This window comes from Nuphar pumila, chromosome 7 (assembly GCF_984573655.1).
Source record: "Nuphar pumila chromosome 7, dmNupPumi1.hap1.1, whole genome shotgun sequence".
NCBI classification, from domain to species: Eukaryota; Viridiplantae; Streptophyta; class Magnoliopsida; order Nymphaeales; family Nymphaeaceae; genus Nuphar; species Nuphar pumila.
In genome coordinates this window covers 120,854,512-120,880,164 of record NC_143255.1, presented here as the reverse complement: position 1 = coordinate 120,880,164, position 25,653 = coordinate 120,854,512, and the positions used below count along the sequence as shown (strand labels likewise).

Below are 25,653 nucleotides of genomic sequence, written 5' to 3'. Positions count from 1 at the left end.
TGCTTAACGAAAATGAAGAAAACGAGAAGTCTGTAAAAAGAGATAACCGACAAATGCCCCTATGATGCCCACCAATGATCGAACCAGTCGATCGATTTATAGTTATCTCCACGAGGTAGGAACGAACCCATAAATGTTTTGTAACACAAGGCAAGAACGAGAAGGCAACAATGTGTAGTAACACAAGCTAAAAACCAAAGCGGGAACCTGGACTCGAGACGACGACAAAAGGTGCTCCAACTCTAGCAAACGACGGTAAAGGGTGCGTCGTCAAAGGGAGCTCATGTTACAACAGATGTTGCGAGCTCATGTTACAACATAGGAGTTTACTGCTTAGGGTGAAAACATAACGTTTGGACTTTTTGAAGAGTTAAGATCATCCTCCCTTTTATGGATGAAGGACATTTTTGTCCTTTTTTCAAACAATAGTTTCATAGCGAGAATGGTGAAAAGGGTACTTAAGTCTTTTCAATCACACCAGATTCTGATGCTAAGCAATGCCGACACACACGGGGATACGAGCCCCACATGCTTATATACATGGCGCTTATTCGGACCCCGAAACATGCACTATAGCAAACCCCTCGTCTTTCGGGGAGAACACACAACACCCTCCCCTTTTTTAGTGTGATGCTTGGTGCTAAAGGGTTTCGATGATGCCTTTTTGTGCAATTGCAGAAAGCAAAATGCAGAAAACTACAAGCCTCCAACTGCCAATTACGGTTGGAAATTGGTTTCGGATCCTATTCAGATCCAAATCCTCAATTATTTAGCTGTTTAGAATCCAACTCGAGGACGACTTAACCGACCTATATGATCACCATCCACGTGTCCGTTTGAACGGTAAGAGATGAAGACATTGGGGGTGGGGGACCGAAAACTGAAACAAACCCAGGCATAACTCTTTATAGGGAGTTATTTTTTTCGCCCTTCAATTTCTCCTCCCCTTTCTCCCAACCGATTCATGGGGGAAGCAAGTCTCTAGGGTTCGTTTCCAAAACGACCCAACGCTCGTCGGAAGGCAGGAAATAGACGAAGGAGAGCCGTCGATCGTCTTCATCTTCGGAGATCGAATCGATCCAGCGCTGGCCCGCCATGTTCGAAGCTCATGTAAGGACTTTCATCCTCTTCTGCGGTCTCTGTAATCACCTGACCATGAGAGTCTCTGCAACTCATGAAATCTAATTGTTTTTCCTCTCTTTATTGTATTCTTCTCGGAATTCCGTCTTTGGATGGAATTGAGGGATCGAGATTTTCAGATAATTCCTTTTTCTTCTTATCAAATTCGATGGAGTTGTTGCGTGTGTACAGTTCTGCTGTGGCAATGCGTGTGATAGAATCGTTAAGTGCATGCAAGATCATCTCGTTCACGGTTTTGTGTTTTCCTACGTTGTTGTTGAGTGCATAACGTCGCCGTGGTCGCTTATCGGCATCTTCAATTGTTACATGAAATTGCTTCTTTGTCATTTGCAGAGTCGTTACTGGAATCTTTGACAATAGTTGAGTATGGAGATCGTAGTCTTTAATGTCGTGCGCACGATATTAATCATCTATGCAATTATCTCACAATTATTTACGAAAATAAGTTGCTTATTGGGCGTGACTAGAGAGTAAGAGGCTTTGGATTATAGGAAGGATCATGATATAAATCTCATCGCCTCCTGGCCATGAGTAGAAAGTTCAAATTGCAGTGAGTGGAAGTGCAGGACTTCGGTGCACAATGTATCTGATTTTGATGCGTGATGAAATGCATTTCATGTCAAATGGTTTATTGTTCTGCACGTTTTTTGATATCAAATATGGATTAACACGTTGAAGCATGCACAAAACCTGTCCAGTGGCTATTCCTGATCATTTTCCAAAAAGGATACTTGAGCTAATTGGAAAATCGTTACAAGAAAGCACGTGGTATTGATGGGTTGCCTACAGTGGTTTTACACAGTTTGGGGTGCTACTCTATGTTGCATGCTCTTCCTACTCTTTTAAGGTGCTGATTGAATAGATCATCAGAAGAGCTAGGTGAACTGCTTGATATCGGGAAGATGTATATATAGACAAAAACCACACACATACACACACATGTTTGTGTGTAGTAGTAACCTGTCCTAAATGCTTCTTAACACACAGTTGCACATGGTTTTTGCTTAATCCTAACCAGTATATGTGTTCATCATTTCTTATTCACTAAAAAACAATGCTTTGGATCGAATTGATTCCCTGAGAAACCTTGATTTTTGTTTCACCAAGTTTTGGTGCAATATGAGCTGTCAATTTTTGATCACTCTACATACACATCTAAACACGAAAAAATCCCTAATCTTGGACAATATGAATGAATCCAGATTAAGCAAACACCCAGAACATTGTCCCTTTGAAGCCGTTGAGGAGAGTTTAGGAACTACTTATTACTTTATATCATAGACACCTGTATCATTAAAGGTAATTTCTTAGTGAAGGTATTTCTCGAAGAGATTTTCAAATGTTGATAAATCTCGGGAATATCTTGGGAGTTTAAAAAATTGAAAAAATATAAATAACAACGAAAAAGATAAGAAAATAATAAGTTTTGCATTATTTTTCTTTAAAAAATATAAAGAAACACATGTTAAAGGTTTTAAAATATAAAAGAAACAAAAAAATAGGAAATGTAAACTTAAAATAAAAAAGGTTTTTTTTCCTCAAAATATTGTGATATTATCACGATATATTCCTGGTATTATCAGCTACCTTGAAATGGCTGATAATATCGCGATAGACATCGGTCACAGTGCCTTATATATGTATGTGGAGAGAGAGAGAGAGAGAGAGAGAGAGAGAGAGAGAGAGAGAGAGAGAGAGAGAGAGAGAGAGAGAGAGAGAGAGTTGCGGACTGCAGCCAACACACCAGGGCCATCCATGGCAGATGATGGACGGCCCCTGCGTACTGTGCATCGTGTGACGTACATGCAAAAACAGGTGACCACAGCTAAATGTCGTTTTAACGATAGTATCACATTCGTGTTGGCCATGATAGGGCAGATGAGGTTTGGCAGCTTACCCCCCTCTCTCTCTCGAGTCTCTATATGTATATATATGCAAATGCACAGGAGCATGAGCAAATACATGCATGGGTATAATGGAATATATCTCAATTTTAATCATCTACTCTAGGTGCTACTTCACCAAAAAAATTATTGAGAAAGAATAAAAGTTGGAAAATTGTACTTGTGTGTTTTATGAAGTTCTCATGTCAATTTTGCTGCTTTATATACTCTTGGTGCTATTTCAGTAAATCATTTTTGGTAAAAACCAAAAAGAAATCAAAATTGCTGAAACACCTCACAATTCCGATGGTGTACTACCCAGGTTTGGTTCCAACCCAACCTGAAATTGCACACAAGCTTTGGGCCATCTTGATGGAATTTTATTGAAGTCATTTTTGTCTTGTGCACTTATATAGAAGTCGAGGTGTCTAACAGTAACTAAGTTGAAGGCATTATTCAAAAGTATCTATCTGGAGTGAGTTTTTATTTTTAGTTCATCTTATATGTAAAAACTCCCTTGCAATTCAGGTAAGTTATCTTTGAAGTTTTGATGTTCATAACTGGAAAATTTGACCATCTACTGTCCATCTGGTGTAGTGGCTGTAGCCCTAATTCTGGTTGATGAATCAAGAAAGTTTCTCAGTGCTATGTGATGTTTCAGTAGGCCTCCATATAGCTGATATAATGCAGAGGTGATTATCTAATGTATGACATGCCATCACATTGTTTTGTTACTTTTTACTTTCAGGTATCACATTTACTAAAGAAGTACCTAAGTGATTATGTTCAAGGGCTTTCTGCGGAAGCTTTGAGAATTAGCGTTTGGAAAGGTTTGAGTATTGCTATTCTGTTTTGTTTTGACTATTTGATTAGAATGAACTTTCATGCATTCCAACTTTCCAAGCCTCTTTCGGTTTTTGGTTTTAATCTTCACATTCAAAGTGAACCAGACCGTGCTGCCTAGGTTATATAATTAGGGATGCAACTGGATCAGGTTTGGGTTAGGTCAATATTGTACTGACATTGGACCATGATTTTGAATGGTGGGTCCAGGTCTGGATCCAGGTCCATCTCATATCTCACTGTGTAAATCTGTAAATCAGACTAGATTTGCTTTACCAAAAGAAGGTATCAATGAATTTCTATTAAATAGTTTCATGGGATTCAACCAATTGTCCTGATCATGAGATATCAATGAGAAATGGGGGATTGGTGTTATCAGAGAATTTCCTGTAATTATTTTTTCCTAGTATAAAGTGAGTCAATTATCCACTTTGGTATCTTTCTGAATAAAATTGTTGATACAGTTCTTCAATCAATCAAGAGTTTTGATTATTGGATAAATAGGTAAAACATCTTGATTTTCAGATAAAAAATGCAAAACAGGTCTGGATAGACTTGGTTCTAGCTTGGGTTTAACCACTTTGTTAATGTGTTTACATGATTCTGACCCAGATATGGAAGTCCTGACCAAGTGACCATATGTGTTCTGAATCAATCTAAGATTTTGATATACCGTCCAGACTAGATGCTGGTGCTCCACATCAAACAAAGAAGAGAGAGAGAGAGAGAGAGAGAGAGAGAGAGAGAGAGAGAGAGAGAGAGAGAGAGAGAGAGAGAGAGAGAGAGAGAGAGAGTCCAGACTAGATGCTGGTGCTCCACATCAAACAAAGAAGAGAGAGAGAGGATGTTAGATTATGCTTGAAATTACTCATACTGGTTCCAAGTGCTGAATGATTAGCAAGAAACTTTGTATCACAATGTAATTGCTATTTGGCTGTGAATACTTGTATCTTTTGCGTTGGTTGGAGTCTCTTAGGATTATTGAAAATAGACTTCCTCATCTTATTGTAGGTGATGTTGTTCTGAGAGACTTACAACTGAAGGCTGAAGCACTGAATTCTCTCAAACTTCCAGTTATTGTAAAAGCTGGATTCATCGGCACAATAACATTGAAGGTGCTTTTGGTCTGCAAATCTCCAGTTGCTAACTCCTCTCTGGTTTATTCTTTTCATTTCATTCCTTTACTTGAAATCCTTTATTTTGGTGATTTTAGTTTGTGTTGAAATACATAATCATGTTTATTTTAAGGTGAAAATATTAATCATTTGATGAATTTAGGATTAATAAGTAAAGGGAACAGAATAAAAATGGTAGATGGAGAATATCATGTTTTCTTTAAGAAGGAAGAAAAGGAAAGATAAGAATATAATGTGTATGTATGTATGTATAATGGCGTTGTGAACGTTTTCTTTATAAACTGCTAAATTGACCATTTTGATGAACTTATTGATCATAATTGTCATTGATGTTAAAGCTCCCTGTGTATAAAATCTTCTTTCCTTTCTTGATGGAATCCGTTTTTATTTTAGTCTATTTTAGGTGAATAAACCACTATTGTTAACTTGTTAATGTACACTGTTGGTCCTTGATGTTAAAGCTCCCTATAAAAAGAAATGTTCTTTCTTCGCCATATTTAATTTTTTTTAAGTCTAATTTGGTTGATAAACAATCAATCTTTGTAGTAAATTTGCTGCTTCCGATTGTTATTTTGTTGTTTGATATAACTTTTAACTTGGTTTTCTTGATTAACTCCAACTGAATGAATTGGCTTTTACATTTGCTAAGAATTGTTCAGGATATCAGAATGGGTAAGTAAACTGCTGGTTCTGACCCTTGTAAAATGCTTGATGAATTATCTCATCCTTCCATAAAGTTTATGCATATGTCACAAAGATATGTGGACACAATGAAATGTGACACGGGTTAGACTTGCAAATTCAATTTTTTTTTCTGAAAATGGGACACATGGAGACAAATTTTTTTAATAAATAAAAAACTATGTTTGATGTTTTAATAATAAAAATGAATTCTTATTGAAATAATATTAAAAAGTATGAAAATATTAAATAAAGACTGTGCGAGTCGGCATGTCTGAGCGTGTCCACTTGTGTCACTAAGAACACACCCAAAATGGTGTTTCCGTGTGTTATAGGTTTATGCACTCCACTAATCATGTTTTGGTTGCTTGCATTTATGTGTGCATGTGTGTGCGCATGCCCATGCAGTTTACTTGTTGATAGTTCTTGTCAAATGCCAATATCTGCGGATAAAAGATCATTTAGGTGCAGTTTTTGTTCGAACTGCTCATTCACACATGTTCTTGATTCTAGGATACAATCATGAAACAAGAAATCTTCAGTTGATTTACTTTGTCGTGCAATAATTGGAATCATCAGATATAGACAAGTGGCATGAGATGGTTGAACAAACTTACCACATTGTCTCATATCTTTCAATTTTTTTGTATTGTTTGCTGGTGGGGGTTGGGATGGGGGTGGGGTGTGTGAAGTTCTTGTAGATTTATAATTTGAACACCAAAAGTTTTTGTGCTTGAAAAAAATTGACTTGTCATGGAAAAGTCATTGTCACTCGGTTAAAGCATAGAATTTTCTTTTGGTAGGTTCCTTGGAAGAGCCTAGGGAAGGAACCTGTTATTGTCATAATTGATCGTGTTTTCATTCTTGCCCATCCTGCACCTGATGGACGGACACTCACAGTAAGCTTCTTTGTATGTAATTGTTCTTCAAGGAGCACTGTATTTTTTAACAGAATATTCATGTGTTTTTGTTTGTTACTTCTTGTAGAAGGAAGATAGAGAAAAGTTATTTGAGGCAAAACTTCAGCAAATTGAGGTATGTAATTGCTTGTTACATTTTGAAAGAAGTCTCTTATTTTTCTTTCGAATGATTTGCTCTTGATTTATTCTGGCATGAAATGTGGTAGCTGGTATGTTTTTGATTGATATGAATTTGCCATTTAGGGTTGTCCATTCTATTAGTGGTGTGCCTATGGCATGTTGAGATGGTTGTGTTTGAACTTTGGTTTGACCGTAAGTAGTTCAATGGGTACGTAGTTGGCATATCATATCAAGTAATTCAAATGAACAAAGTAAAACTATGTTATTACTAAAGCCATTGTTATTGTTGCTTGTGTTAACATGAAACCAGCTTAGCCAGTCGGGTGGTTATTCTTATTCCTGCTGTATTCTGTTGGTACTTTGCATCTCTGGCTAACTGCCACTCACAAGTAGAACAAAAGACAAAAAAACCATCTATTTCTCTCTCTTTGCGTGTATGCATTCCCCTTAGATTATCTGGCACATCTGCTACTGAAAAGGGTTGATACTCTATTATAGCCCATTTAGATGGAATTAAGGATCTAAATGGCAACTCATTTTGTGATAATTTTGCATGAAGGTAAAACAAGAACAAGGGTAGTTTTTTGGATTAGCAAGTTGGGGTTAGGTAAACGCTACCCAGTTATAAAATAAGCATTACAATCAGATAGAAATTTCCAAAGTAAACCAGTCTGGTGGTTTATGTTTTCACACGACATTTAAATCTATACAATCCTCCATGCATTATAAAATCACAAAAGTTACACTTCACTATTCCTTTGCGAGACATCTTTAAGTCAACTAGTATACAATATTTCAATGCGTGACTCCCACCTAAGCCCTGATTAAGCCTTTTAGGGGTCTTCCGCTAAAGCTCCGCCTAGTGCTTTTGACAACTAAGGTTGGCCCACACCACATACTTGGATGAGTTGAGTTTGTAAGGAAAGAAGTTCACAACTTCCTTGTCGTCCAATGGTAAAGAGAGAAAGGAGAGAGAGAAGGGAGAGAGAGAGAAGAGGGCAATGAGGAAGGATGAAGGTAGAATAAGAGAGTTGTGATCTTAGATTCACGAACAGATGAGCAAGCGAGTTTCCCGATCATATGAACACTCCGAGCACGACCTCCAATGTCACCAAGGATCAAGAGTTCAAGGCTCTGATACCATGTAATTGAATGATATTCAAAAGAGAAGAGAACAAATGCCACTTATTTTCAAGAACACAAGTGCAACAAAGTGCTCACAAAAAATTACACACAGGAGAGAGAACACTAAATATAAAAATATTATTTTATTAACTTGAAAGTTTGTGCTTGTGAAAGAGTGATGGAGGAAGGAGAAATGAGAAGAAGATGAAGCCCCAAAGGTTTTGCAAAATGAAAGGGCCAGCTCCCTGTGCCTTATTGTACTAGAGTCACTGTGCTCTCTTGTGACTTGCATTGTAAAGTTGCGTTTCGAGTCTGTTTTGCTTTTGTTGAGTCTGATGTAAGCTGCCCGGTTCAGATGAATCAATACCTCGAAGGGGCAGCCCGTATACTTGAACTGTAATAGCCTGCAGGCAAAATTGTGAATGAATCAAATGCGTCTTTCTTTTGTTCACCCTCGTTGTGATTGCTTCTTGTGATTGCAATTCTTCTTCCTCTATTCTCTCTTGCTCTCTTGCACTCTGATTACAAGCTTCCACGACTGGCAAGCGAGCTGACAAGTAGGCTTGCGGTTGTAAGGAATGATCGTTGTGCCACGCTGGCCTATTGAAGGAAATAGGCCCGTGACAAGTGGTACCAAAGCCCATTCTCGTGCTGGGGAAGGGACTCCGGAGTCGACAGACGCGCCGACAGGCTACGATTTGTGAGCAAGATATCGTGGCGCTCTATCAAAACTTGTGCAATACCAATGACAAGGCAGTTGCCGAAGCTGAGGAGATGAGTTCACCTTGGGGCCAAGAGCAGATGGCTGCAACTGTCAACGGGCTGATGGAAGATGTGACTTCGCACGAAGAAGCGATTTCACGCGCAGTTGAATCATTCAGTGGACTGAATGATGTGGTGGCGAGCCTGCAAGAGCATGTGATCTTGCTCATGGAACATGTCACTTCGTTGACGACTATAGTGGCCAACTTGCACACTGAAGTAGGGGAGTTTCAATTGAAGAACCGCACATTGCAACAGACAGTGACCCTAAAGAGGGAAATGGTGAGAGGCCATCAAGGATTGATGTGCTAAGACCAGCAAAGTTCAATGATACTCGCGATAGCAAGGCCATTAAGAACTTCTTGTTCCAAGTAGAAGACTACTTGGATATTCAGAATATGATCGTTGAAGATCTTAGGATCAAGGCAACAACAACTCTCCTCGATGGAGATGCTATCACTTGGTGGAGGTGAAAGCGTAGTGATATGGAGAGGGGTCAATGCGTGATAGACACCTTTGACGACTTCAAAATGGAGTTGCACAACTATTTCATGCCAATGAATGCGCAGAGAGAGGCATACCTGATGGTCGAAGAGCTTAAACATACTGGTTCGTTACAAGACTATGTTAAAACATTCCAGAAGCTTATGCTTGAGGTGCCTAACATACCAGAAGAAGACAAGCTCAACTGGTTCATTGTGGGACTTCAGCCATAGGCACAATCTGAAGTGGAAAGGAGCAACCCCCATATTTTGAAAGATGCATATGTGACGATCGAGCGCTTAGTTGACACTCAACGTAAGCCCTTTACCCATCAACCAAAGTCAGTAAGAAGCCTGACCACGGAGACAAAAAAGATGAGCGACACGAGAACAAAGGTGAGACGTCGCCACGCCACCAATCCGACAAGAAACAAAACTACACAAAGTATAACAACAACAACAAGGATGCGATTGTGACATGTTGGTTCTGTGGCGATAGGCATATCATCAGGCAGTGCCCAAAGTGCCTCGTGAAGGACGACGAACATGCCAATGCTGCACATGCAAAATACAGTGATACTAAGACCATGCAACTGCGAATGAGAGCCATGCGGTCGATCAACGCAACTAGAAGTTGCACAGTTGAGAACATGCATGTTAGCAAAAAATTGATGTATCTCGAAGTCATTACGAATAGAAAGTCTACTTCAACAATGGTAGACTCCGGGGCTACACACAACTTTGTCTCGTGGGAAAAGGCAGAGCGATTGGACTTGAAGCCCGGGCCAAAACAGATGACCATCAAAACGGTGAACTCTGAGGCCAAGCCCATCCTTGGTGAAGCAAGAGATGTGGCTATCCTAGTGGGGACTTGGGCCGGCAAAGCCAACTTCTATGTGGTGCCCTTGGACAATTTTAAGATGATTTTGGGTATGGAGTTTCTGCGGAGCCAGAATATTATGATGTTGCCAAAGTTTAACACGTTGACGATCATGAGGTCAAACCTGTTCCACACAGTGCAATGCCTTACGCAGAAAGGCAAGTCTTAAGTGTTATCGGCGATGCAGCTGAAGAAGGGTGTCAAGCATGGAGAGAAGACATTCTTAGTTGCTGTGCGCGCAGAAGAAGGGAAGGTAGAAGCAACAATGCCGTCGACCCTAGCCCCACTGTTGGAGGAGTTTCGGGGGGGGGGGGTGATGCCTTCGGAATTGTCAAAGCGTCTTCCACCAAGACGTGAGGTCGACCATAAGATTGAGTTGACCCCGGGAGCGAAGCCTTCCGCGATGGTTCTATACCGCATGGGGCCAACTGAGTTGAAAGAGCTGCGCAGGCAGCTAGATGAGATGTTGGATGCATGCATCATTCATCCATCGAAAGCCCCATTTGGCACCCCAGTTTTATTTTAGATGAAGCATGACAGTTCCAAGCAATTGTGTGTGGATTACCGTACACTAAACAAGGTCACAGTAAAGAGCAAGTACCCGTTGCCACTAATAGCAGACTTGTTCGATCAGTTGGGCAGTGCCAGAGTCTTTTCAAAGCTAGACTTGAGATCGGGTTACTGGCATGTGAGGATTACAAATGACGATGAGCCGAAGACAACTTGTGTCACCCGTTATGGTGCTTACGAATTTTTAGTAATGCTATTCGGGTTGGCAAATGCTCCAACCACGTTCACGACCTTAATGAATCAGATTTTTTGCCCGTACTTAGACAAGTTCGTGGTAGTCTACTTGAATGACATCGTGATCTACAACAACAATATGTAGGAACATGTCAGGCACTTGCAAACAGTGTTTCAGGTGCTGAAGGAGAATGACCTTTGTGTCAAACGAGAGAAGTGTCCCTTTAGGTAGGAGGAGTTCAATTCCCTTGGCCACGTTGTGGAGCGTGGTGTGCTGCGCATGGATGGGCAAAAGATAAGAGCCATTCAGGAATCAGTTCCGCCAAACAAAGTCCTAGAGTTGCGGTCATTCCTTGGTTTGACAAACTACTATCGACGTTTTATCGAAGGCTATTCCCTCGTTGCTGCGCCCCTCACAGATTTGTTGAAGAAGAATCGGGTATGACTCTGGATAGGAGCGTGCCAAGATGCCTTCGACGACTTGAAGAAAGCCTTAGTGATGGAGTTAGTGCTGTGACTGTCTGATTACTCAAAAACTTTTGAGGTCCACACAGACGCATAAGACTTTGCTATCGATAGAGTTATTATGCAGGAGGGTCATCCGATTGCATATGAGAGTCGTAAGCTAAATGATGCAGAGAGGCGTTACACAGTGCATGAACGTGAGATGACAACCATCGTGTATTGCCTCAGGACTTGGTGGCACTACCTTTTGGGTGCCCAGTTTGTCGTTAAGACGGATAATGTGGCCATGAGTTATTTTCAGACACAGAATGAGCTGACGCCTAAACAAGCTCGGTGGCAGATGTTTTTGGCTGAGTTCGACTTTGCCTTGGAGTACAAGGTTGGAAAGACCAATGTTGTGCCGGATGCCTTGAGCTGCATGGCTGAACTGGCAGCTGCGTGCACAGAGCCTTCTGAAGTGGAGGGTGCATTACTGAGCCGTATCTGTGAAGGTACGCATCAGGATTCTACAACGCAACACCTTGTCTCTTTGGTGCAGGCAGAGAAGACTCAGCGATATTGGCTACAGGATGACCTTCTCGTGACAAAAGGGGGATGCGTATTCATGCCGCGGTGGGAAAGCCTCCGTCGAGAATTGCTTAAGGAGTGCCATGATACACTATGGGCTGACCATCCTGGTCAGGAGCGGACCTTAGCATTCCTTGATCGCGGCTACTATTGGCCACAGATGAGGAACGACGTGGAGGGGTACGTGAAAACATGCCTCATCTGCCAGCAAGATAAGGCGACAAACCAGAAGGCTGCCGGTCTTCTTGAGCCTCTACCAATTCCAGAACGTCCTTCGAATAGCATCTCCATAAACTTCATTGTTAGTCTGCCAAAGGTAGAGGACCTCAGTTCTATTCTGGTCATCGTGGATCGTTTATCAAAGTATGCCACCTTCATCTCAGCTTCTAAGGAGTTCCCTGCAGAGAAGACTGCAGAGTTGTTTGTAAAACATGTGGTGAAGCACTGAGGTATACCAAAGAGCATTGTGAGTGATCGCGATGCTCGCTTCATGAGCGAGTTCTGACGTGAAGTATTTCGACTACTTGGCTCGGATTTGCTGTTTTCAACAAGCTTCCATCCGTAGACAGATGGGCAAACAATGCACATCGACGGGATACTTGAGCAGTACCTTAGGCACTTTGTTAGTGCCAATCAGAAAAATTGGGTGAAGCTCCTTGACGTGACACAATTTTGTTACAACCTGCAGAAGAGCGAGTCTTCAGGCCACAACCCGTTTGAGATAGCCATGGGGCAGCAGTCACTGACCCCGCACACTCTTGCCGCACAAGAAAAGGGAAGGCCATCCTTCGCCTATCAGTTTGTTCTCGACTGACACGAGCAGAATCAGTTGGCGAAAACATTCCTGCACAAGGCGAGAAAGAGAATGAAGAAGTGGACGAGCAAACATCGCCGACCCGTTGGGTTCTAAGTGTTGGTGAAGTTATATCCAGGTTGCACATGCATCTTCCCCGGGCGACACCGCTGATTGCTCAGAAAGTATGAAGGACCCTTCACCATCACAAAAACGTGGGCAAGCTGCCGTATAAGCTGAAGTTGCCCCCAAACTTCAAGGTGCACCCAGTGTTCCACGTGTGCAACCTCAAGCAGTTCCATTCAGACGATGGAGATCCGGAACGCAGCGTGCCACAACACGCTCTCATCATGCAGAGGGCCCCGACAGTATAACGGTCCGAGAAGCACCTCAGTCAGATCCTTCGTCACAAGGTCAACTACTTGGGCGAAGCGAAAAAATACTTAGTGCAGTGGGAGGAAACAACATAACCTACATGGGAGCCAGCTTTCCGGATGAACAACCGCTACCCGACTGAAGTCAGGGCTTACCATGAAACAGATAGCGCCGAGGACGGCGTATGATTTGAAGGGGAGAGCATGTTTCCTTGTAACCTACATTGTAAAGTTGCATTTAAAGTCCGTTTTGCTTTTGTTGAGTCTGATGTAAGCTGCTTGGTTCAGGTGAATCAATAACCCGAAGGAGCAGCCCGTATACTTGATCTGTAATAGCCTGCAGGCAAAATTGTGAATAAATGAAATGCATTGAGCTTTCTTTTGTTCACCCTCGTTGTGATTGCAATTCTTCTCCCTCTATTCTCTCTTGCTCTCTAATTACAAGCTTTTGCGACTGGCAAGCGAGCTGACAAGTAGGCTTGCGGCGGTAAGGAAGGACCGTCGTGCCGTGCTGGCCTATTGAAGGAAATAGGCCCGTGACACCCCGTGAGGGTTACAAAAATACAGACATGAAAAGTAAACTAAAGTACAAGTGCCATTAAGGAGACTATTGCGACATTTGCTATTAATGAAACTTAATTGACTTTTAAGTAGCTTTCTAGTTTTACTTATTACTAACCGAACACTACTCTAGCCCACTATTCTAACAGGTAGCAGCCATGGATTGGATTGGCTGCAAAATGGAGTGCCCGGGTTCTTAGAACTGTTTTGCCTTTTTCCTTTTGTTCTCTTATTTCTTTTGGGGCACTGTTCTCCATGCTTGCTATGAACTTTTGCTGGTTGATTTTTTGTTACATGAGAGTTTATCTTTCCATTAATTGTAGCTCTAACCCAATATTTTGTGGAGGGGCTGTTAGTATTATTTTGTTTGGATCTTAATCACAAATATCAACAAGATTTTGAATATCTTGCAAAGAAGAACGTGATTTAAACTTAAAATGAAATCTTTACATATTAAACGTGAGATATTCAAAACATCGCTAAAAATGAATATCTCATTTTTTGTGAAATTTTAAAAAAATCACGAAATAAACTGATTATTGCTTCGATCACATTTTCTTCTCCACAATATTTAATGCAATGCTGCTTTAACCAGAGTTGCCAGTCGGGGAAGCGGGAGCAGAAAGCAAGGAACATCCAAAATTTTAGGGAGCGGGAAGTGCGGGACGACTTAGAAGCGAACCAGAAATAGTCTTGGAAGCGAGAAGAGGAGTGAACCAGAAGCAACCTAGGAAGGGAACCGGAAGCAACCTAGGAAGCTAAAAAAGAGAAAAAAGAAAGAAAAATAAAAATAAAAACAAAAACACAAAAAAAAGAAAGAAAGAAGGGAAAGCGAGCTTCCCCTAAATGTTAAGCACACTTCTCATTTTTTTGGTGCTTAGAACGTTTCTGAAGTGCCACGTTTCATGCTTCCAAAATGCGCTTTAGGAAAACATGCTTCCCCATGTCCTATGGCGCTTCTGGCAACCTTGGCTTTAACTGCCATGTAGGCAATAACTGCTGCATGGCAGACAACATTGAATGCTGCCCACCACCTCCAAAAAGAGCCTTCAGTTGTACGAGTGAAGGGCCGGGCCCTCACCTTCTTTTATAATGTGTGTGAGGGCCATCCTTCATCAACTCCCTTCGATATGGGACTATTCTGAGTCCCTTGAAATATGCTGTACAAGGATATACGGTATGTTGCCTGTGAAACTTCCCTCACACGTTGGATTTCATGTTCTCATCCCAACTCAACCCCCCCCCTCTCTCTCTCTCTCGCTATATATATATATATATGTTTCTATTTTTTAGTTTACCGACATTTCCCAAAAATGTTCCCAGAAAACACCTTTTTTGAAAATATCCCAAGATATTTATTTGTCCAGAATATCCTGAGAACGAGATTTGTGACTATGGTTTGGATGTTTCTACCAATGAGCGGGCCTGAAACTGGGTTTGTTGTTTACTGCAATTTGTTAACTCATAATGTGTATGATTTTGTAGTTTATTCCATTATTGATCTATTGGCTTTTTCCAATTTAGGAAGCAGAGTCCACAATTCTTGAAGCAAAAGATCGGAGGCAGAAGTTGGAAAATGTGAGTTTTTTTTCTAAAATTTTGAATTCCTCTTTCATTGGCATTATTTAAAAAATTACAATTTTTTTTCATCTGTCCCTCTCTCTTACTACATCTTGTCTTAAGATTTTGGTGTTCTTTCCAACGCATTGTCTTATTCAAGTCACTTAGGTGGTAATATCAGTTATTTATTTGTTTGCACTCTTTTAGGACTTCACATTTATCTTTTTGAGGTATTGCCTTAGAGATTCTATCTTAATCTTTCCTTTGCATCTATTCCAGACATCAGATGGAAATTCATGGTTGGGTTCCCTCATTGCCACAATTATTGGCAATCTCAAAATCTCAATTAGCAATGTACATATCAGATATGAAGACAACATGACGTAAGTTAATAACTGGATTACTTGTCTTTGATTTGTTATTATCCATTTCTAAACCATCAAATATGTTGAAGAGAACATCCACAGATTTCTTGTTCTATTGATCACTCCTCTTATCTCCTTTCCTTTATGTTGTCTAATCACCCTTTTGTTATTCTTAAAGAAATCCAGGACATCCATTTTGCTCTGGGATTACATTGGCAAAATTGGCTGCTGCAACAATGGATGAAAATGGGAATGAAACATTCGATACAAGTGGTGCATTGGATAAGCTACGCAAGGTGGGTCTGATTATCAAATACAAAATTTCCCAACTCTTGCTTGCAAATGAGAGACCGTATTGATAATTGGCTGTTTTCTGATAATTTTGCTTCTCTTATTGTGACATTGGTTGCACATGTAATGATTCCTTAGTGGCATATCTTGATAACCAGGTATATCACATCTATATGTTTACATATAGGCACAAGTAATGCTGTTGATACTCTATTTTGCCCAAGTACCATATGCAGATCTTCTATGTGGAAGTATCTCAGAAGAAGTATGCTAGTGTAAACATACTCATAAAAGAGTTTTTCTCAAATGTCTTCTTGTTAGTGATTTATCAGAGGAAAATAATTTTCTAACATTGGCAATTCTACTGAATAAAAATATTTCAATGCTGCCATTCTCATTTGATAACTACAGTTGGTATTACTTGATCTCTCCTTGCAGCCTATACTTTCATGGTGCTAAAATTGTTTTCATAAGGCATGGTACATTAATTGAATTTCAAAGTTAACTGCAATGTCAAAGGGGCTCAAGAGATAAGAAGTGATTGAACTATTGGAAATAGTCTCTGGTTAACCTTTAAACTTCTGCAATGGTTAAGTTATGAATTTCTGCTTCACGCTATTCCCTGCAAGTTCCAGGTAAAATGTGATTGTATGTTTGTTGCTCTCGGTCATAAGAGTTACATGTTCAACTGAGCTTTACTTTATGCTTTCAGCTTCAAAGATATAGTTGAAAGGACAGGCAGTAAATCTTGATAAGGCTTAAACTGACTGTTATATTTGAATATGTGCTGTCTAACCTTGCTTGTAACTCGCAGTTCCAAATTTGAAAGCTTCTGCCTCCAATGTCAAAAATTGCCATAAGAGCAAGACAAATTACAATAAAAACAAAAAATAAAAAATTGAAAATTACATATTTCCCCTAAAATACATTCTAAACATAGGAAAGAAATACCTATAATATACATATACATATATGTGTATATACACACACATATGTGTAAACATATATAAATCTATATAACTTTACACCAATATCCTTGGTAAAGAGGATTTTCCCTCTTTGTGTGTCAGGTGTATACTACTAGTTTTTGAAGAAGACAAAAGCATGCTGGAGTGACGTACATAAAGAATGGGAGCAATGGTTCGGGGAAGAGGTCAAAGACTTGTAGATAAGAAGCATAAATTGAGTTGTATACACTAGGATAAGACTCAATATGCTAGGAGACAATGTTGGGATGTTATTGGGAGGCCAAACTTTCAGAAGAACATGGATCTCTATTTGGCTAATCGAGACTCTACTGAAGAAAAGGATGGGAAGGGCATTTCATTATGGTGGTCGGAGCAGAGGATTATATGTTTTTGATGAACCCCAAGCTGTGTCATCTTTGGAATAATTGATTTTGGCTCCAATTTTAGAGGATGTTCGATTGTCACGTGGTAGTGTAGGATGTCTACCCTTGTCAAAGTTTCAAACTGTGTTACCCAATGTTATTAAGGTGTTGCTAAGATGTGATGTATGTCAAAGAGTGAAACATTATCGTACCTCGTTTCTCTGTAGTGTCTCAAGAAGTTGTAACCTTTTGAAATCCTATATTCTGATGTATATGAGCCATCCTGTGAGGTGTTAGTCGAAGGTTGAAAACTCCATTTTTTTTGTATCTTTTGTGGTTGATTATGCTAGGAGGACTATTCTTTTCTTGATGAAAGTAAAGGATGAAGTGATGTCAGTATTTCCCATGTTGCCCAATATTTCCTCAACAAAAAAACTAAAAGTCTAAAACTGTTTACAAGTTAAAAATTTATGCATCTACTTCTATATCAATCAGATCTCAACATCCTTCTTTAGCAAACAACATGATTGATTGATCCATCTGTATAAGTGATGTGTTTTCAGATTTTAAGTTCGAAAAAACCAACAACTATATCCATGTTAACAGATGCAGGGCATTAGATGCTGCATTCAAATAAACATGGTACACTGTGACAATTTTCATGTTAAAAATGCGCAGCTTTAAGCACGAAATGGGGGAAAAGAAAAAGAAAAATGGCCATAATGACTGATTGACTAATATAAGTATGTAGTTCAAGGTGATCCACTGTCATAAGTGTTCATAAATGCAGCAAAATTAGAGGCCATGCTCCAAAAGTGGATTCCATTTCATCTACTATTAGAAGAAGAGGCATATTCTGAATCTTTTGTTTTTAAAGGTCATATACAAGGATGATAGACATCAACATTGTTCACAGCGCTCAACCCATCAGCCCTATAAAATTTACAACACTGGGAAAAACATTGTTAAGTCTTTTGGCATACCTAAATCTGATTAAACTTGAACCTATCATGGAGAAGATTGTCTCTAAAATGACAAACTTCTAGTATGTAAGATGAGTTTTAATATCTTAATAGTTAGTACATACAAGAAGGAAATAAAACCAATATCTATAATGTAGTTGCCAACAGCAGATCTTAAATGACAAGGAAAGGAAAGAAAGAAAATAGCTTTCAATCTAATCAAAATAAAAAACAACGAAAATGAATACAATATATATGGAAACATACAAAATTAGGAGTAAGAGGTTAACTAAGTGAAAATATTGTCATGCCTAGTACATATAATGAACTGCAATAGCATACGAGTTTGACACAATCAAGATTAACCATAATTAAGGAAAAGCGCATAGAGTACCTAAGAATCCTAATTCCAAGGAAGCGGGAAAGGAAAGTGGTTGGGATCTTGATTCCCAGTCTTCACAGTATTTGGATTTTGACTTTTTTGTGAAATGATAGTGATATAATTATGACATATTTGGATGCTAGATTGTTTTTTCAAAATTTTAGGTAATGAATATATTTTAATGATTAATTTATAAGGTTGTATTTTAGGTGAAGAAATCAAAGATTTTCACTTTAGATTATCATTGGAAAATAGGAGTTCCACTTCAGGCTATAGGCACTCTAATGTAGGAAATCCAATGTTGCGGAAAACATACAATGATCTCTAGATTGTAGAGCAATAGCCTGTTAAATTTGTGTGCATTTATGTGTAAATTTGATGCTTACATAGAACCAGAAGTGGAGGTGAAAACACCTCTTGATTTATAGTTTATACTGGGAATGGAGGTGAAAACACCTAGAACAAGGTGGGAACTCAAATATCTTGCGACTCAGTGTGCCATGAGAGAACAATGCATATTGTAGGTATTCTCCCATACGCAATTGGGAAGGCAGGTCCTAAGGAACCATATGTTAGCTAGGGATGATAGACATGTTCTCTCTGATTTTTTTCTGTATATTTTATATGGATACCTTAGTTGTCAAAGGCGGTGCCTAGGCGACTTAGGTGCAGCCGCACCGCTTGGGCGACCAGGACTGGGCGGTGGGGCCCTATATTGCCGCCTAGTTTTTTTTAAAGCCTAGTTTTTTTATTAAAGACATCATTTGTTTTCTTCTTCGAGAAGAAAAAGAAGAAGAAAGAGAAAACATGTTATTTGTCTATTGCTTGTATTATGTTTATTGTTGAGAAGAATAAGAAGAGTAAGACATTATTCCTCTATTGTATTATGTCTATTATTGAGAAGAAGAAGATATTATTTGTGTATTGTTAATTTTTTTGTATACATGATTTTATTTTTTGTGTATTGTTCATTCACATTGTTAGTTGGATTGTTTGTTTATTCAATTGTTAATTTATTCTTAATTTGTTTGAGCAAGTTAAAGTTATGTAATATAATTGTTTTACAGTGTTCAACGGCATATTATTCGTCTATTGCTTATTATTGATTGATTTTATGTTGTATACATGTTTCTTATTATGTTTTTTATGTTTTGTTTAATTTTTTTTATTTTGATACCGCCTAGGCCCCTCCTAAATTTTTTTTGGGGCTTACCGCCTAGGCTCTGCCTAGCGCCTATGACAACTAAGATGGATACAGGATTGCACAGTGTATGGCCCTTCGACAGTGAACTTTCACTTACAACCAGCTCATACAACCGATTCCCATGCTTCTCAAGCTACTAAAACCAAATAGAGCTGTTTGGTCCCTTGAAGCTCCGGTAAAGGTCACAAGATGATGGACTTGCTTTTTTTAAGCATTTTAGTGGAGATCTTGTAAGTAAAATGACCTGGTCAATCATGAAATTTAGATCAATGAAATCTCCTCCGTAACATGCATCTGAATAAGCAGAAAGCTAGGGGAACAGATGGAGACTTGATGTCTAGGTCTATGTAGTTTTGCAAACTCAAACGAGTGCCAAAATCTCAAATCAAGGCTCTTGTAGTTTAATGAACTGAGTTCAAGCCTGAGTTTGGGGTCACTAAATGTCAAGCTGAGCTGTATCATAAGAGACGAGAACATATTGTAGATATTCTTGCAAAGGAAATTGGGAAGGCAAGGCTTAAGGAAATCATATGCAAGCTAGGGATGATAGACCTGTTCTTTCCGGTTTTAGTGGGAGTTGTAGAAAATACAATTGTTATTCTTATATAAGGACAATTGAAAGTTAACGAGGGCCTCCAATAAAGTCCACCAAATCACCAAAGTGAACATACAAAAGAGCCAAAAAAGGGCTCACTCAAAAAATCCACAAAAGGCTACACAAAAGAGGCTTACAAAATATAAAAATAATATTTTGTTGATGTTCAAAATATACGAGAATCATTACATTGAGAGAGGGGGTTCACTGCTATTTATATACAATATGGGAACTCAATAGAGATGTTGGAGCTAGTCCAACGACTCTATTTAGGGCCGATGGACGAGATCCAACAGCTCTATTGACTAGTCAACTTTATGTTGACTAGTTCAAAAAGAACTAAACAAACAAAAGAAAAGAAAAAGAAGGCAGTTACAATAATAAATATGAATATATATATATATATATATATATGCATATGTATATATGTACATAATGTGAAGAGCCTAACATGCAATCAAGTTTCCAACTAACTTGATACTTCAGACATTCATAAGCATATGCTAGCACAAAGTAGCATTCAAGTATTCACACCACACACCACCACACACGTGAGCAAAGTGCTTCAAATGCATTGTTTTATTAATGAATATAAGGGAGTAAAAACCCTTTTCATAAGGGAAGTTTACAATGGGCTGAAACCCTTATTTATAGAGGAAGTCAATAGAGAGGTAGTCGTTGGGCTGTACCCAATGGCTACAGTCCCAACGTCTCTAATTCTTTAGCAGACTGTGCAGCTGCACAATTTGTCTTTAGCAGAATGTGCAACTGCACATTCTGTCATTAGCAGACTAACGTCTATAATTCTTTAGCAGACTGTGACTGTGCAACTGCAGAGTCTGTCATTAACTGACAAACAATACAAATTTAAAAGAAACAAAAAAATACAGTAAGTAAAAAATAAAAAAAAAAGATTGCAAATATATAGGTATGTACTTTAAATACACACACATATATATATATATATATATATATACGTATACATACTCTTGTATTAAGAAGAGTATATATATGTATACATGTATATATATATTCAAGTATATATATGTACTATTTTCTAACACTCTCCCTCAAACTTATGGTGAAATCACTGAAAGTTTGTCAAGTAAAAAGCTGAATCTTGGTGAGCACAGTGCCTTGGTGAAGAAATTCGCAAGTTGATATTCTGATGTTACATAAGGAAGATCAATATTCTTTAAATATTCTTCACGAACAAAATGACAATCCATCTCTATATGCTTAGTTCTTTCATGAAATGTATGATTTTAAGCAATGTATATGGAGCTCTTGTTATCATAGCATAATCTTGTAGGATTCTGAATGTGAATTCCCATATCTAAAATTAGTTGTTTGAGCCACACGATTTTCATGGTAGTAGTTGTCATTGCTCTATATTCCGTTTCTGTAGATGATAGTGACACATTTTGTTGTTTCTTGCATCTCCATGAAATCAATGATTCACCTAGAAACACACAAAAACCAGTTGTTGAGCGTCTATTATTTGGATCTCTTCCCCAATCAACATCAGAGTATGCAATAAGATCTAAGGAGGAAGAAGAAGATAGAAAAACTCCCTTATTTATTGTACTTTTGACATATTTAATGATTATCATGATTGCACTCATATGAGTTGATGTTGGGGCATGTTGAAATTGGCTGGCTATATGTACAACATGAGCTATGTCAGGTCTTGTAATACTTAGATACATAAGGGATCCCACGAGCTGTCTGAAGGGAGTTTGGTTGTCCAAGGGCACTCCATCTTCGACTCGTATCTTCATTCCAACAGTCTCTAGGGTGTCAACAACTTTATCATCTGATAGTCCTGACTTGTCAATAATATCTGAAGCAAACTTTGTTATTGACAATATGTATCCTCTGTTAGATTATGATACTTCTATACCAAAAAAGTATGTTAGAAACCCAAGATCTATCATTTTAAAAGAATTTTTCAAAAATTGTTTTACTTTTTTGATTCCTTCTTTATCACTACCTGTAGTCAACATATCATCAACATACAAAAGTCAAATTGTAATCCCTGCAGGAGAATTCTTGGTAAATAAAGCTGTATCAATATAGCATGGTTTAAATCCATATCTTATAATAACATTGTTAAAAGTATCAAACCAAGCTTTAGGTGCTTGTTTCAGCCCATACAATGCCTTTTTTAATTTAAGCACTTTTCCTGAAGGAATTATCAATCCTGTTGGAACATCCATGTATACTTATTCATTAAGATTCTCATTCAAAAAAGTGTTTTTAACATCTATTTGAAATATATTCTAATTTTTAATCGCTGAAATAGCTACAAGCATTCGAACTGTAGTCATCCTGGCAATAGGAGCAAAAGTTTATTCGTAATAAACTCCGTATTCTTGAGAATATCTGTTGTCAACTAGCCTCACTTTATGTCTTTCCAAGGATCCATCACTTTTGATTTTTACCTTAAAAACTCATCTATGGTCTTCTTTTCGATAGATAAATTTAGAAATTTTCAAGTATTAGCTTCTTTAAGAGCATCTAATTCTATATACATAGCTTTTATCCACTCGGGTAAATTATTGGCTTCATTGTAACACGAGGGTTCAAAGTAAGAATGAATAGCTATAGGACAAGCTCTATGTTTAGGGGAGAATGAGTCATAAGATACAAATTTATTTGAGATCCTTGATGTTCGCTCAACTCTACGAATAGTCATTTGTTCTGAAGGTATTTCTAATACTTCATGATTACTTTGATTTTCATGTTCATTGGTTGCATTTCGATTCCTTCTAGTGTATACTATTGGTTCAGCTGTTGTTATATTCTCAATAGGAGGTTCTACATAAATATTTTCATCATTAGTCAGTAGTTTAAACAAGAATGAGTAATCGGAATTCATGTCTTGCGACATGTTTCCTTCAAATCCACTTTCATTTTGAACAAAATTAACATTCTTTGAGACGACAAGTTTATCATTTTTTATATCATAACATTTAAATCCTTTTTGTGTTTCAGAATAACCAATGAAAGCACTAAGAATAGCTTTAGAGGACAATTTATCTCCTTTATCATTTAAAACATAACGTTTGCAACCAAAGATTCTCAGTCCTTGATAATCAGGTTCATATTTAAATAAATTTTCAAAGGGAATTTCATTGGACAATGTTTTTGAAGTCATCCTATTTATAAGATATATTGAAGTTAAACGCTTCAACCCAAATATTTTTTGGAACATTTTTAGCAATAAGGAGAGTCCTTGTAGTTTCTATATTGTGTTTGTGTTTTCTCTCTGAAATTTTGTTTTGTTGTGGAGTTTAGGACACCATCTTTGATGTAGAATTCCTTCATTTTCTAAAAATTGTTTAAATTCATTTGACAAATATTCTTCTCCAGATTCAGTTTGGAGGATTTTGAGTTTTCTTTCAAATTGATTTTTAATCATGTTATGAAATGTTTTGAAGATTGCGAATACATCAGATTTAAATTTAAGAAAGTAAATCCAACAATATCCAGTGAAATCATCGATAAACACAACATAGCAGGAGAATCCTCCTTTAGATGCTACAGGTGCAGGACCCCACACATCTGAATGCACTAATTCAAAAGGCATTGAAGAGTAAAAAGTTCTTTGACCATAAGACAAGACTGTCATTTTGCCAAGTAAACATTCTTTACATTCAATTTTTTTTACAAATATTCTTGGTAACAAGTATAAGATTTAATTTCTTTATATTTGGATGCCCAAGTCTATGGTGATAAGTCCGTATATCTTTTGTTTGGGCAATGTTACAAAATGATTCCTTTGGAATACAAAGGAAATCCATATAATAAGATCTCCTTACTTAGAACCTTCCCCAATCAATTTTGCGGATTGACGATCGTGCACCCAACATTTATTTGATGAGAAAATGACATCACATCCATAATCTGAGATTTGCGAAACTGAAAGTATGTTAAGATGAAGTTTAGGCATAAATCTTATTTTTGGAATATAAAATTTGCTATATTTTGACAAATCATTTTTAAAAGTTCCAATACCTTCTATTTCTAAGGCAGTACCATCAGCAGTGAAAACAAATGATGTTTTTGAATTAGATTGACATTGAGATAATATAGACTTATGTGGAGTCATATGAAAATAAGCTCCTGAATCATATTGCCAAGAGCACATACCAGGAGAGGAAGATGATGCAATGGCCGCTCCTGAGGTAGATCCTTTAAGCAATGGTTGTTATGCCTCCGTTAGTTGAGATAAGGATTTGGTGAGGTCGTTGAGATTCAAAGTCTCCTTATCTTGTTTTGATGGTGCAACGTCAACACGTTTTTCTTGAGGTCTATATTTGTATTTAGGACATTCAGACCTAATGTGACCTGGCTCATTACAGTTATGGCAAATGATTTTTGATTCTCCTCTATTCCTATTAAAGTGAGACAATTTATATGGCTTAATGTAATGTCCTGGTTTAGATGCGGCAAAAGCGCAATCCTCTTCTTGACCATTGCTAGAGGTAGCAAAAATACTAACATTTTTACTTATGTTTAGCCTAGTTTCTTCTCCACTAAGTTTAGTGAGGATCTCATGAATAAGAGGAGGTGATGAAGATGATAGCAAGGAGACCCTTGTTTGTTCAAATTCAGGTCTCAAACCATAGAGGAAGGCGATGAGTCTATCTTCTTCAACTTGAATTCTTCGCATTTCTATACACTTACCTTCTCATTTGGGTTCAAATTGGGCAAGTTGGGTCCAAATGGAAGATAATTTCATAAAGTAATCTCTTACATATTCGGCGAAGGCCTAATGATGCTCCAGTTAGAAGGTTGGAGAAATGGGAAAATATATTAGTTAAAAGAGGTAGGGGTAGGCCTAGGAAGACTTGGATGGAGATGATAGGAAAGGATATGAATGCTTTGAACCTCACCGAGGACATGGCGTTGGATAGAAATGATTGGAGGAAAAGGATTCATGTGGAAGACCCAAAATGAATTTCTTTTTTGGTTCATATCGCTGACCCCAATTGTTTTGGGATGAAGGCGTAGTTGTTGTTGTTTGTTGTTTGATATTTCTAACCTTTTCTTTGAGATAATATTTGTGAGCCATATCTTTTTCGGTAAATATACCTTTAAGATATTCTCATGCTTCATTTGCCTTTTTGTAGCATAATAGATTTGAGGCATTTTTCGTCTCAACTCCACTTAGCATCCATGAAAGGATTTTTGCGTTTCTCATTTTCCATTCATCCAATTTTTTATAGTATTCTTTCATGGCTTTGTTTCTTTCTTCGAGACTAGTCTCAACCCCATTTTCACCTAATGAAATTTTGGGAGTGGGTTCAAGAATATTACCTCTTACGAATCCCCACAAACCTTGACCTTTGATGAACGTCTCCAAGTGTCCCGCTCAAATGTTGTAGTTGCTTCCTTCAAGTTTGAATGGTGGAATAAAGTTGGAATTCTTGTATTGTGTGAAAAAGATTCACCCATGGTGAATTAGAGAAGAAAAAAAGAA

At 38.1% G+C, this 25,653-nt stretch overlaps 1 protein-coding gene across 1 annotated transcript in view; it reads left to right on the top strand.

Moving 5' to 3' along the window:
• Positions 1 to 913: 913 nt before the first annotated feature.
• LOC149833224 (calcium-dependent lipid-binding family protein) overlaps positions 914 to 25,653 on the top strand; it is a 226,229-nt gene continuing 201,489 nt past the window's right edge. Inside the window, exons 1-8 of the mRNA XM_090015000.1 lie at positions 914 to 1,110; positions 3,772 to 3,853; positions 4,878 to 4,981; positions 6,487 to 6,582; positions 6,671 to 6,718; positions 15,001 to 15,054; positions 15,316 to 15,419; positions 15,580 to 15,697. Of these exons, the coding sequence (XP_089871126.1) occupies positions 1,096 to 1,110; positions 3,772 to 3,853; positions 4,878 to 4,981; positions 6,487 to 6,582; positions 6,671 to 6,718; positions 15,001 to 15,054; positions 15,316 to 15,419; positions 15,580 to 15,697 (621 nt within the window). The 5' untranslated portion in view covers positions 914 to 1,095. The remainder of the gene's footprint in view (positions 1,111 to 3,771; positions 3,854 to 4,877; positions 4,982 to 6,486; positions 6,583 to 6,670; positions 6,719 to 15,000; positions 15,055 to 15,315; positions 15,420 to 15,579; positions 15,698 to 25,653) is intronic.